Genomic DNA, 13,216 nt, shown 5'->3' on the forward strand with positions numbered 1-13,216 from the left:
TCTTCACAAGAATGGCAATGGATATAAAAAGTATGCGAAGTTGTTAAATATTCCAAGAGACACTATCGGAAGTATCATTCGCAAGTTCAAGTTAAAGGGCACAGTGGAAACGTTACCTGGTCGTGGCAGAAAGAAGATCCTGACCGCGACTGCTGTGCGCTACCTGAAGCGTAATGTGGAGAAAAATCCCCGCGTGACTGCTAAGGAACTGAAAAAAGACCTGTCAGATGTGGGCACTGAAGTTTCAGCTCAGACAATAAGGCGCGCACTGCATAACGAAGACCTCCATGCCAGAACGCCCAGACGCACCCCCTTGCTGACTCCAAAGAACAAGAAAAGTCGACTGCAGTATGCCAAAAGTCATGTGGACAAGCCACAAAGGTTTTGGAACAGTGTACTGTGGTCAGATGAAACTAAATTAGAACTGTTTGGGACAATGGACCAGCGCTATGTTTGGAGAAGGAAGAACCAGGCTTATGAACAAAAGAACACCTTGCCTACTGTGAAGCATGGCGGGGGGTCAATTATGCTTTGGGGCTGTTTTGCTTCTAATGGTACAGGAAAGCTTCAACGTGTGCAGGGTACCATGAATTCCCTTCAGTACCAGGAGATCTTGGAGGAAAATGTGATGGAGTCAGTCACAAACCTGCGGCTTGGGAGACGTTGGACCTTCCAACAGGACAATGATCCGAAGCACACATCCAAGTCCACTAGAGCATGGTTGAACATGAAAGGCTGGAACATTCTAGAGTGGCCATCGCAATCACCAGACTTAAATCCAATTGAGAACCTCTGGTGGGACCTAAAGAAGGCAGTTGCAGTGCGCAAGCCTAAGAATGTGACTGAACTGGAGGCTTTTGCCCATGAAGAATGGGCTAAGATACCCATAGGTCGCTGCAAGACACTTGTGTCAAGCTATGCTTCACGCTTGAAAGCTGTCATAACTGGAAAAGGATGTTGTACTAAGTACTAAAAAATAATGTCACTAGGGGGTTGAATAAAACTGATAATGATGTGAGCACAGTAAAGACATTTGTGGTTATTCCATCATAAATATTATGTTATGTTTGTCTAATTTATAAGTGCCTCTTTGATATAATTGTAAATAAGATGACTGAAATGATCAAAATCAATGTCAAACTGGCCAAAACACTTTATTTCAGTGGGGGTTGAATAAATTTGATAACAACTGTAGGTAGCTTCTGTTTATATAAGACTAATTGCCCCCCATGTGCCCCTGGTACAGGAGGAGGTGTTGAGGAGTGAGGTGTCTCGATTACAGAGCTGGCTGTCTCAGCAGGAGCGGATGCTCACAGGAGCAGTCAAACGACTGCGATCCACCAACCAGCTTCGAGAAGGCATGGAACACATCATCATCGACCAATGTACGGAACACACACACACACACACACACACACACACACACACACACACACACACCTAAAATCGCCTAGAGAGGCCATGAAGGTCCTCATTGACCTGCAGACAGCACCCACCCACACTGAAGGAGTTTAGTGTTTGCCTCCAGTCTGGTGTTGTGCACAGCCTTACTAACTCCTCTCTCCTCTTAGTGTCCATGACTCACGGGGTGCTGAAGAAAGCCAGAGAAAACCTGGAGGTGAGTTTGTGCTCTGCCACTGTGACCCCTCACACCTACATGACCTTTCACCCCTACATGACACCTCACCCCTATAGAAGCCCCTCACCCCTACAGAGACTCTTCACCCCAGAGAAGCCGCTCAGCTTTCTGCCGTAGACCGACTCAGACCACTGCTCTTTATTTTTATCTTTATTTCATTTCTGTAAGTAACACATTCAATGAGCTTTGGGCAACTCACCACTTTATGTATGAACAGTCAAGTAGTGCTGGAGCCCAGGATTATTTTGGTCAACCAGCAAATAAACGGACTAAGTGGAATAGCACCAGCGCGAGTACGAGTCAGTGATTCACCTCTCCTCTGTGTGCTTCGTGTTTCACTCGCCTGTTAACTGTCCAAGTTCACTTCTATCTGGGTCAGAGCGGATATTTAAGGTTGAACTAACTCCGAAAAGCAAGCAATACAAGCATAGAATTTGACTGAATTGATCTGTTTTTATGGATCGGTCACATTGTCCCCGATACCCGATCTAGAATTTTTTCAGATATTAATATCGGAATCGGTGCATCCCTAATATTGACACATGTGCACGTTTTACTTCCAAGCTCCGCACCCCCCACCTAGGGGGCGCGCCCCCCACTTTGGGAACCACTGCTCTATAGTACGAAGTGTACAGTTATACAGCTGTATACAGCAACTCTAGTTGAGATGTAGTGGGTAGGGTATGTGTTAAATACATGTAGCATATATGGAACAGACGTGGAGTATGATGGCATTATTAGTGACATCTCGTGTGTAACTTTTCTGTTATAGTCTAATTATGGCAGCATTTTGGGGCTAGAAGGCCTTTGAGTAGTGTGTGTGTGTGTGTGTGTGTGTGTGTGTGTGTGTGTGTGTGTGTGTGCGTGCATGAGGGGGTGTTTTTCTTTGTTTTTGCATGACATTCACAGCATGTGAATTCCTGAGATTCCTCACACACACACACACACACACACACACACAACCCTGGCTTCCGTACAGCTCACTTAGCAAAGAAACAGTGCCTGACCACCTTCTTCACATCTTTGGTTCTAACTTCAGTGGATCGTGCATGTCCATATAAGTTTGGCTGCACTCCGAGAGCCGGACCATCACACCGCACCGCTGTTCACAGATAGCATGCGTATAGGTGTTGGTATGGAGCCCTTTGGTTGTGCCCTGATTCCTTGGAAACTCATTCTTTCATTCCTCTACTAGGAAATCACCCTGGATGCCCAGTGAGTGGTCAGTCAGCAGGCCCCTCCCCCTGGATGGACTCCACTGAGGATCAGTCAGCACGCTGACTTAATATGTACATAAATGGCTTTCACAAATATTCTTGCTTGTCTTCTTGCCTGTTAAAAGGTACTCTGATGCAGTTCTACAGACACAAATTTGCACACTGAAAAATGAATTTGCACACTGATCATAAAATATAGATTTTGCTCAAGGGATATAAAAGAACTTTTAAACTAGTAATTGCTGCGGTTAAAAAAAGGATTTTCTTCTGTAAATATTTAATGTCGTTTAGTTTTGTATTTAATGCCATTTTCTTTTAATGGTTTTGACTGAGCCTCCAAATGTGTAACTGGCTGTTAGACTTTCTGATTGGGAGACCACAGGCAGTACGGGTCGGCAGCAACTCATCCAGTACCATCGTGCTTAACACAGGGGTGCCTCAAGGATGCGTACTGAGCCCCCTTCTATTCACTCTGCTGACACACGACTGCACACCAACATACAGCTCCAACTTCTTCTTTAAGTTTGAGGATGATACAACTGTGGTGGGTCTCATCAACAACAACGACGACGAGACAAATTACAGAAGTGAGGTGAGCCGCCTGGCCGGGGGGTGTGGTCACAACAACCTATCTCTGAATGTGGAAAAGACAAAGGAGATAGTTGTGGACTTCAGGAAATTGCCCTCCCAGCATGCTCCTCTGAACATCAATGGTACTGCTGTGGAGAAAGTGAGCAGCACCAAGTTCCTGGGTGTAGACATCTCAGAGGACCTGTCCTGGAGTAAGAACACCACATCTCTAGCCAAGAAAGTACCAGCGCCTGTACTTTCTCTGCAAGCTGAGAAGAGCCAGTGCTCCATCCTCCATCATGTGCACCTTCTATAGGGGAGCCATCGAGAGCGTCATGACCAGCTGCATCACAGTGTGGTACGGCACCTGCACAGCATCCTGTCGCAAGTCCCTCCAGCACATTGTGAGAGCAGCTGAGAGGATCGTGGGCACCACTCCCTTCTCTACAAGACCTTCACAACTCCCGCCTCACTCTAAAGGCCCTAAACATAGCGGGTGATCAGACACACCCCATGTACAGCTACTTCAACCTACTGCCATCAGGGAGGAGACTACGAAGTCTACAAGCCAGAACCAGTAAGCAGAGGGACAGCTTTGTTCACCAGGCAGTCAGGAGGATCAACTCACTCCCTGCTCTTCCACTCTTTTATCCTTAATAAACAAGACACATTTCAAAATCAACAACAACACTCAAGTTCAACAAAGAACTCTAAACTGAGATTAACTATTTCTACACCCATCACTGTAGTCTAACGCTCACTCAATTTGCACTCCTGTTACATTTGCACATTATATTTATAATTCATTGTATACATTCACTTTAATCCTAATTACACCAGATTCCTCATACATTCACTTTGCACATACAGTATGTTTACCTACTGCTGCATACGCCACTTGGAATGTAAATGTCAAAGACCTTCTATTTATTTTATTATATATATATATTAGGGGTGGGACACGATTAAAAAAATTAATCGAATTAATTTGAAGCGTTGTAATTAATTAATTGAAATTAATCGCATTTCAGTATTTAACATGAGAAATATTAATTTAAGTTTGAATGATGAATGAATCAATGAACATAAGCATAAACCTCAACATCTTGTTTATTTTTCCACCAGTCTACTACATAGACCAATAGATGAGTGCAGAAAACAGAGCAAACAGTATTCAGAACACTGAAAATTCTGACCAAAAATATAGTTTAATTTTGGGAGTTTTGCTTAGGATATAGTAAGAATAAGAAGTAAATCAGAAGATGTTTTAAATACCATATTAGATTTTTTTAATTTCCCAGGCCTCTGCCACAGCGATAAAGTCCTCTACACAGGCATCTCCATAGTGCCTAGAAGTGTCTTCTGCATGTTCAAAGCAAATGACTGGATCTTCCATTCATCATCTATAATATGAGCTGTCACACCAAGATAATTCTTGTTGCTAACAGAGGTCCAGTGATCCCCAGTCAGAGCCACATTACGCTCTTCACAATAACCTGTTTTACTTCCCTTTCCTCATCATACAGCTGCTGCATTTTCTTCAACATTGTCTTTCTGGATGGCAGTTCGTAACTTGCATCAGTTGACGCAATTTGCAGCACTCCTACATAAACCGTAGCGCTCGACACCGAACAGCGGAGGCGTTTAAACTCGCCACGTCTTACTTAAGCCTTCGACAACAGAGAGCGGTCTACAGTCCACAACAATCCATCTCGACAGTGAATTGGTCAATTTGTCCGACATGGACTCTGACATTTTGTTTCCTAATTTGAACCAGAGGTGGGACCAAGTCAGTGTTTTGCAAGTCTCAAATAAGTCCAAGTCTTTATCCTCAAGTCCCGAGTCAAGTCTCAAGCAAAGACAGTCAACTCAAGTCAAGTCTCGAGTCAAGACAGGCAACCATCAAGTCAAGTCCCAAGTCTGAAACTTGGAATTTCAAGTCCTTTCGAGTCTTTTTTTTTACAGGCATCAACGCTTTACGAATGCTACGCTGATGCGTTTCTTTACTCGTTTTGTTGGTGTCCGCCAGCCAAAAGATGACAGATCGTTTACATTTTATCTTCTCCTAATTACATAAATGTACTTAAACAAGAATGTTTCGTTACATCATTTTACACGAAAATAGCAAGCTTCATCGTAAGCAAGATGCTGTCATTACGAATGGTTATTCTAAACATTTGGATAAAATGTTTAAATATAGACTAATAAAAGGTTAGGGTTATTTTTTCATTGTTTTCTGTTATTGTGGGCTCACAGTGTACTATTGTTACCTGGAGATTCAGTGGGGTCACATATTCTGATGGCTGCCGTCAGAATTGCCCCAGTTAAAAAGGCTCACCTGTACATCCCATTCATGATTTCTTTGTTGGCTGCAATGGTGAGGGGATGGTAAATCTTGTTTACGTAATTAAGAGACGATAAAATGTAAATATAAACATCTGTCATATTTTGGCTCGTGGACACCAACAAAACGAGTAAAGAAAGTGCATCAGCGTAGTTTACGTAGCATTCGTAAAGCGTTTGTGCCTCTGAACAGAAACTGTGAAATAGCGCCCCCTGTGGTCACAAAACTCGACGGTCACAGAATCTGGTGTAACACAGGTCTGCGTCAGAAGGACGGAAATGAAATGAATGGGGCGCACTTTATAAATATTAATATGCGTTTTAAAATTTAGATTTGGGGTAAAAAAAATCAAGTCTTTGCAAGTAAACAGGTTCAAGTCCAATTCAAGTCCCAAGTTATTGGTGTAAAAGTCCAAGTCAAGTCTAAGGGCGTACTCACACTAGGCTCTGTGATCCGGGCCCGGTTGCCTGCCTGAAGCACGGTTCACTTGGCTAGTGTGAGCGCTCCAACCATGCCCGGGCCCGGATCAGTTAACCGTGCTCGGGCCCGCTTGAAGAGGTGGGCCAGGGCACGATTCATGTGGACTCGGGAACGGTTCGCTTCTAGTGTGAGCGCTATCCGTGCCCGGGCCCGCTTGGTGCCTCGTGTGATTGGTTCATTTCGCTGGAACTCAAACATGACGTCAGTGATGCGATGCTCACGTTAAACAGTCATAGCGGCAAAGCGATTAGCAGACAATCGTTGTGTTAAATTATCGATAAATCTGTGCTTGCACCGTGTTTCTGCACTCCCAAAACGACTCCAAAAATACAATAAAAAGAGAATCGTGAACTCCATAGTGTTGTGCGAGCGCGCTTTTTTTCCAAATAAAGTGGCGTTGTGATGACGTAACCGTGCTCGGGCCGGGTTGCTGAAGCCAGTGTGAGTGCAGGCCAGAGGGGGAGTGGGGAGGGGGGATAACCGGGCCCCAGCACGGAACCAGCAAACCATGCCTAGTGTGAGTACGCCCTAAGTCTCTGAATATTTTTTCAAGTCAAGTCAAAAGTCTTAATATTAATGACTCGAGTCTGACTCTAGTCCAAGTTATGTGACTCGAGTCCCCACCTCTGATTTGAACCCCAACATGTGGTCGAGTGTTGACTGGCAACACTGCTCGTACTAGGAATACATTTAGCAGCCAAGTTATCATTACTGACCTGCGCGTAACATGTTTTGCGTTGAGGTGGTAACGAAGGGTGGAAGTGCTCCTGTGATAAGCGAACTCCTTCCTGCATAAAGTGCAAATAACACTATTTGTGTTTGTACTTCCATCTGGAAGTTTCTTATATTTAAATTTCCCATCCACCAGCGTAGCCTCTTCAGTCATCTCCACCATGCTCATCTTATTGTACATCCATATAATCTGTATGTCTTGAACTCGTGCACCGAGAAACATTCCACGGTGCAAAAGTGTCTCATGCGTTAATCTTTTTAGTTCGTTAATTTTCCTGTAATTAATTAATCGAAATTAACACGTTAAAGTCCCACCACTAATATATATATATATATATATATATATATATATATATATGACACTTGTCATGGTGACTATAGATATATATTGTTCTGTGATTGTTATTCTCTGTTGACATATTCTGAGGTAACTGCAAATTACATTCTGCACAGTTACCTCAGAATATGTCAACAGAAAAAAACAATCATAGAACAATATATATCTAGTCACCATGACAAGTGTTAGTATTTCAAAGTGCATGTTAAACCTGATGTGATTCGCTAAAATCTGTGCTCCTTATTTAAAAGGACTTCTGAGTTTAAGGATTTAGCTTTCTGCTAATTCAAAATGTTAAAAACATTTGACTTTCTTCCTCTCTCTTTCATTTAAAGTGCAGGCACAGTAAGAAATGCACAAACATCTCCATCTTCAAGTAGAATCCATGTTGGGCTTTATTTTGGTCTGGAGGTCTGGCTGGCAGCTCTCAGGTGATCGGGAGGTTCTTCACAAACTCGTTTAGGCTCTTGCGGATATTGGAAGATTGGTAACCAGCGCAGTCCAGCAGTGCCAGACCCATGTGGGCATGAAGGGCTTGGCATAGGTGGACAGTGGACCCCTCACGCTTCCACCCCTGCCGTGGACCGTACCACTGTTGCTGGAGGTCCCCAGGAGGTACCAGAGCAGAGGGAGCACCTTCTGCTCAACCAGTTGTGGCTTGCAGGGGTAGAGTTCCCTAACCAGCTCTATAAAAAGAACATTTAAAAGGAACAAAGATAAATAAATCAAGGATACACTTGGGTGAAATCTTCACATACATTGTAAAACAAGCTCACACTAACAATGGACATGACTGCCCTCCCTCTACTCTGGAGCATCTGAGCTTTTGATATTTCTTCAGATGTGCCAGCATTTAATGTTCTCCAACGTATGACCCCCCCATACAGATCACTTCTGAAAGTTGCTGAAAACATTCAAAATCAATTCAGTTCAAATGAGTTACCGGGAACATGTTGCCCATGACCATATATGGGTTGTCCTTGCAGTCGGCCACCAGCTGATCAATGCGCTCCCTGAAGTCCTCAAGGACACCACCGCCATGCGGGACACGACAGAGCGCAGGTTCCGCACCTGCAGGAAAGACGACGTTCCTGCAGGTCTGATGGGAAGGAGGTTCACGGATAAGCGGTAAGGTAAGGTTCTCAGGAAACAGCAGAGGAGCATTTGCCGAGGTCAGCCGTTACCTTTCAGAGGTGCCGCGTCGTCTGGGCTCACGTCCCTCACCGTGTGCCTAAGGCTGCGCTTCATTCGCTGCGTGTTCTGCCGCTCCGACTATGCGGCTGGAGCTTCTTGTTGCTCCAGACGAGGCTGACACATCTTATCTCTTCGCATTCCTAGACACCTTTGTCCTCTCCTGGGAATACATACATACAAATCACCACAAAACATGGAGTGATGATATTGAAGTCCACATGTTGCTTCATACTTTGATTCTATCCCAAAAGTTTCAAGCTTTAAAAGTTTTGTGAATGAGCTTTGTTTAGTGAGTAAACATGGGGCATAGTGGCTGAATGGGATAAAAAACCCTCATCATGTATCCAAACATGAATCGCTACCTTGGATTTCAGAGTGTGGACAGTGTTCCTGATGGTTGCCAGGTCTTTGGCAGGGATGCACTTTTCCACCATCTTATCAAAGTCATGGTGGGAGGACAGGAACAGCAGCATACGCCGGCCAAAGCACCTGAGTCGAGGAACAGACCCCAAAACAGGAGAGAACCGTGAGTGAGGGATCCAATACTCACAGCACACCGACCATTTATCTTACAGCACACAATTTTACAAGGACGTCTGTGTCTAGAAAACACGATAGTCCTTCTATTACTCTGCAATTTACCAGCATTTGCTGACTTCAGAGTATCAGACTAGGAGACTAAAAGAATCAGCAAAAGATTACTATCTGGGAAACTGAATAAGCTTTGTAGAATTCTCGTTCTGATCCCAGTACTAACCTGGTTTCTTGGGAAGCGTCCTGTGCCAACTTGGAGACTGCAGGAATAATTCGCGCTGTGACGTCTTTCGCCCCAGACAATAAGCGGCCAGCACCAATCTTCTCTACCAAAGTAGCCAAGTGCCGAGCAGTACACTTTCTTACTGCAGCATTCAGATGACTTTTGAGGAAAACAGAAGGAAAAAAATTAGGGCATTCAAAAAAAGAAGGTAATAACTATTAATCCATCCAATCAATGTATACAGTACAACTTTTAGCTTCTATAAAGAAACTTAATGATCTAAGTGCACAATCAAATGATCATATTCTATTTGATGGCTTAGTTTGCACCAGTTAGTGTCCATCTGTATTTTTGAAACAGAAAATGTTTGTATGTCCTCTGTGCGCTAGCTAACTAGCCTATTCTTTAAGCAGTGTGAAGGGCAGTTTGGATCAGCAGAGCGGAGGTGGAACGCAATAAAAAGAATTTCTAAGAGGATAAATAACTAAAAATATTGATTATAGGCCAGGGCAATATTTTGAAAGAACAATGGAGAAGTAAAAACAGCAGCCAAAATCAGTGCTGTGTTAGCTTCTTGTGACTGTTGTTGCTATCTGAAAGCCACAGTTTAAAGCTCACTGCATGCTAACTGACCAGAGTCCTCCAGCGAGAAGGGCGTTCATGCTCCGAATGGGGGTGCAGTTCTGCACCATGCTGTCCAGAGCTGTGTCCACGTCCTGCCTGATGAAGGCATTGGACTCCGCTGCTTTGTGGAGGAGGACCTTAGCTGTAGCCTCCACTTCCTGGTCCATCCCTTTCTGCAGGCTGGAGTACAACTCCCTCAAGGACACCACCGCCATGCGGGACACGGCAGAGCGCAGGTTCCGCACCTGCAGGAAAGACGACGTTCCAGCTCGTTTCAGCCACATCTAACACTGCCACCGCCATCGTAATAAGTATAATCCAACACTGCAATGTGTTATGTAGGCGGAAATACCTTAATCACTAATTACAGTTAGATATGCCATCTGAATTTCAATTAGATGAGAAATGTTTTTATAAAAAAGGAATTTCAAAGTACTACGCTAACTCTGACTTGACTTTGTCAGCAACATCACCTGTAATGTGTACATGCTGATGGTGTCTGCCAATTTTAGAATTCAGACAGATACACAGTCAGCAAATGTAGTGGCTTACCTCTTGAATAAGAATAATACAGACATCATGACGCCTGCTGCCAAGCACATCAGAGTGATTCTGAGCCAATCTACGGATGAACATCAACCCTTCAATTTTCTTCTCCCTGTATGAAGATATTGGACATAGACACACACTGTAACCATCGGCTACTGAAAGAAAAAAATGCTACAAGAAAAGGGACAAAGAGGAAAAAACTTCTCTAAATACATGCATACTTACCATATATGCAGAACACCATAAATGACTTGCTGTTTAACCTGCCCTAGCCAAATGCTTCAGAATTTTGCAGGTGTGACTTACCAGTCATCAGAGCTAAGCAGTCTGAAGCTCTGAGCGAGAGCGAGGTCTGGATTGGAGAAGGGCCGTAAAGTCTGCTGCTCGTGGGGATCCTTCGTGGGAGTTCCTGGTTTGAGTTCATCTAGAGAGGAATACCAGAACCCAAACAAACTGACTAGGACTTTTAGGTCTACCAGCTCAACTTTGGTTCAAATCAGCTTGAAGACTGACTGCAAAACATTATTCAATGTGGTGAACTAGATTTAAAACATTGTTGTGTAATGCAGTGTTAACAGCAAAGCAATTTACATGCAAGTGCAGTGATCACACATGAAGCGCTGAAGAGCAGGCAACACTCACCAGAGTCACGTGGTCTGATCAGTCTGATAGCTCGTCTGCGTCGTGGCAGCATGTTTGTAGTAGGGACAGCCGTGGGGGGGCTGGGATGAAGCGGAGGACTCAAACTTTTGACGGGACTTCTGGGGGTGCGTGCGTTGCTGGGGCTCGAAGGCAAATCATCCAGGAGGACACCAGTCTTAGTCTGGGCTGGAAGACAACTGTTCAGCTGCAGGTCTGATGGGAAGGAGATTCACGGGTAAGCGGTAAGGTAAGGTTCTCAGGAAACAGCAGGGGAGCGTTTGTCGAGGTCAGCCGTTACCTTTCAGAGGTGCCGCGTCGTCTGGGCTCACGTCCCTCACCGTGTGCCTAAGGCTGCGCTTCATTCGCTGCGTGTTCTGCCGCTCCGCCTGTGCGGCTGGAGCTTCTTGCTGCTCCAGACGAGGCTGACGCATCTTATATCTTGGAATCCTAGACACCTTTGTCCTCTCCTGGGAACACACACGTACGAATCACCACAAAACATGGAGTGATGATATTGAAGTCCACATGTTGCTTCATACTTTGATTCTATCCCAAAGGTTTCAAGCCGGTTCATTTTGAACCATGCTCTGTCCTTTAACTACTGGGTCTGGGACTACACTGTGCATGCCTTACTGTAAATACAATGTGTGGTGCCACGCACTGCCCTGTACTTTAGTATTTGTTTACAATATATGTCTACCATCACAGTTTAGATGTTTTTTTTTATTGCAGTCTGTTTCACCTAAAGGTTTTGTGAATATGCTTTGTTTAGTGAGTAAACATGGGGCATAGTAGCTGAATGGGATAAAAATTCCTCATCATGTATCCAAACATGAATCTCCACCTTGGATTTCAGAGTGAGGACAGTGTCCCTGATGGTTGCCAGGTCTTTGGCAGGGATGTACTTTTCCACCATCTTATCAAAGTCATGGTGGGAGGACAGGAACAGCAGCATACGCCGGCCCAAGCGCCTGAGACGAGGAACAGACCCCAAAACAGGAGAGAACCGTGAGTGAGGGATCCAATACTCACAGCACACCGACCATTTATCTTACAGCACACAATTTTACAAGGACGTCTGTGTCTAGAAAACACAATAGTCCTTCTATTACTCTGCAATTTACCAGCATTTGCTGACTTCAGAGTATCAGATTAGGAGAGTAAATGAATCAGCAAAAGATTACTATCTGGGAAACTGAACAAGCTTTGTAGAATTCTCGTTCTGATCACAGTACTAACCTGGTTTCTTGGGAAGAGTCCTGTGCCAACTTGGAGACTGCAGGAATAATTCGCTCTGCACCAATCTTCTCTACCAAAGTAGCCAAGTGCCGAGCAGTACACTTTCTTACTGCAGCATTCAGATGACTTTTGAGGAAAACAGAAGGAAAAAAATTAGGGCATTCAAAAAAAGAAGGTAATAACTATTAATCCATCCAATCAATGTATACAGTACAACTTTTAGCTTCTATAAAGAAACTTAATACCCTTATGTGTGATCTACATGCACAATCAAATGAACATATTCTATTCGATGGCTTAGTTTGCACCAGTTAGTTTACATATGTAGTTTTTTAAACAGAAAATGTTTGTATGTCCTCTGTAAGCTAGCTAACTAGCCTATTCTTTAAGAGGTGTGAAGGGCAGTTTGAATCAGCAGAGCGGAGATGGAACGCAATAAAAATAATATTTAAGAGGATAAATAACTAAAAATATTGATATAGGCCAGGGCAATATTTTGAAAGAACAATGGAGAAGTAAAAACAGCAGCCAAAATCAGTGCTGTGTTAGCTTCTTGTGCCTGTTGTTGCTATCTGAAAGCCACAGTTTAAAGCTCACTGCAGGCTAACTGACCAGAGTCCTCCAGCGAGAAGGGCGTTCATGCTCCGAATGGGGGTGCAGTTCTGCACCATGCTGTCCAGAGCTGTGTCCACGTCCTGCCTGATGAAGCCATTGGACTCCGCTGCTTTGTGGAGGAGGACCTTAGCTGTAGCCTCCACTTCCTGGTCCATCCCTTTTTGCAGGCTGGAGTACAACTCCCTCAAGGACACCACAGCCATGCGGGACACGGCAGAGCGCAGGTGCAGCACCTGCAGGAAAGACGACGTTCCAGCTTGTTTCAGCCACATCCAAC

The 13,216-nt window shown here is 44.3% G+C and overlaps 2 protein-coding genes across 2 annotated transcripts in view; one reads left to right on the plus strand and one right to left on the minus strand.

The window, feature by feature from the left end:
- Positions 1-4,332, plus strand: part of LOC143486043 (uncharacterized) — a 7,436-nt gene extending 3,104 nt beyond the window's left edge. Inside the window, exons 7-9 of the mRNA XM_076985824.1 lie at positions 1,247-1,385; positions 1,572-1,618; positions 2,835-4,332. Of these exons, the coding sequence (XP_076841939.1) occupies positions 1,247-1,385; positions 1,572-1,618; positions 2,835-2,858 (210 nt within the window). The 3' untranslated portion in view covers positions 2,859-4,332. The remainder of the gene's footprint in view (positions 1-1,246; positions 1,386-1,571; positions 1,619-2,834) is intronic.
- A 3,358-nt stretch (positions 4,333-7,690) lies between these two features.
- Positions 7,691-13,216, minus strand: part of LOC143486040 (uncharacterized) — a 149,777-nt gene continuing 144,251 nt past the window's right edge. Inside the window, exons 31-43 of the mRNA XM_076985820.1 lie at positions 12,937-13,172; positions 12,325-12,450; positions 11,930-12,056; positions 11,384-11,552; positions 11,086-11,298; positions 10,750-10,867; positions 10,447-10,552; positions 9,904-10,139; positions 9,271-9,429; positions 8,876-9,002; positions 8,504-8,673; positions 8,263-8,418; positions 7,691-8,005 (exon numbers count right to left, since the gene is read on the minus strand). Coding sequence (XP_076841935.1) covers positions 8,638-8,673; positions 8,876-9,002; positions 9,271-9,429; positions 9,904-10,139; positions 10,447-10,552; positions 10,750-10,867; positions 11,086-11,298; positions 11,384-11,552; positions 11,930-12,056; positions 12,325-12,450; positions 12,937-13,172 — 1,653 coding nt within the window. The 3' untranslated portion in view covers positions 7,691-8,005; positions 8,263-8,418; positions 8,504-8,637. The remainder of the gene's footprint in view (positions 8,006-8,262; positions 8,419-8,503; positions 8,674-8,875; positions 9,003-9,270; positions 9,430-9,903; positions 10,140-10,446; positions 10,553-10,749; positions 10,868-11,085; positions 11,299-11,383; positions 11,553-11,929; positions 12,057-12,324; positions 12,451-12,936; positions 13,173-13,216) is intronic.

This window comes from Brachyhypopomus gauderio, unplaced genomic scaffold (assembly GCF_052324685.1).
Source record: "Brachyhypopomus gauderio isolate BG-103 unplaced genomic scaffold, BGAUD_0.2 sc43, whole genome shotgun sequence".
Classification (NCBI taxonomy): domain Eukaryota; kingdom Metazoa; phylum Chordata; class Actinopteri; order Gymnotiformes; family Hypopomidae; genus Brachyhypopomus; species Brachyhypopomus gauderio.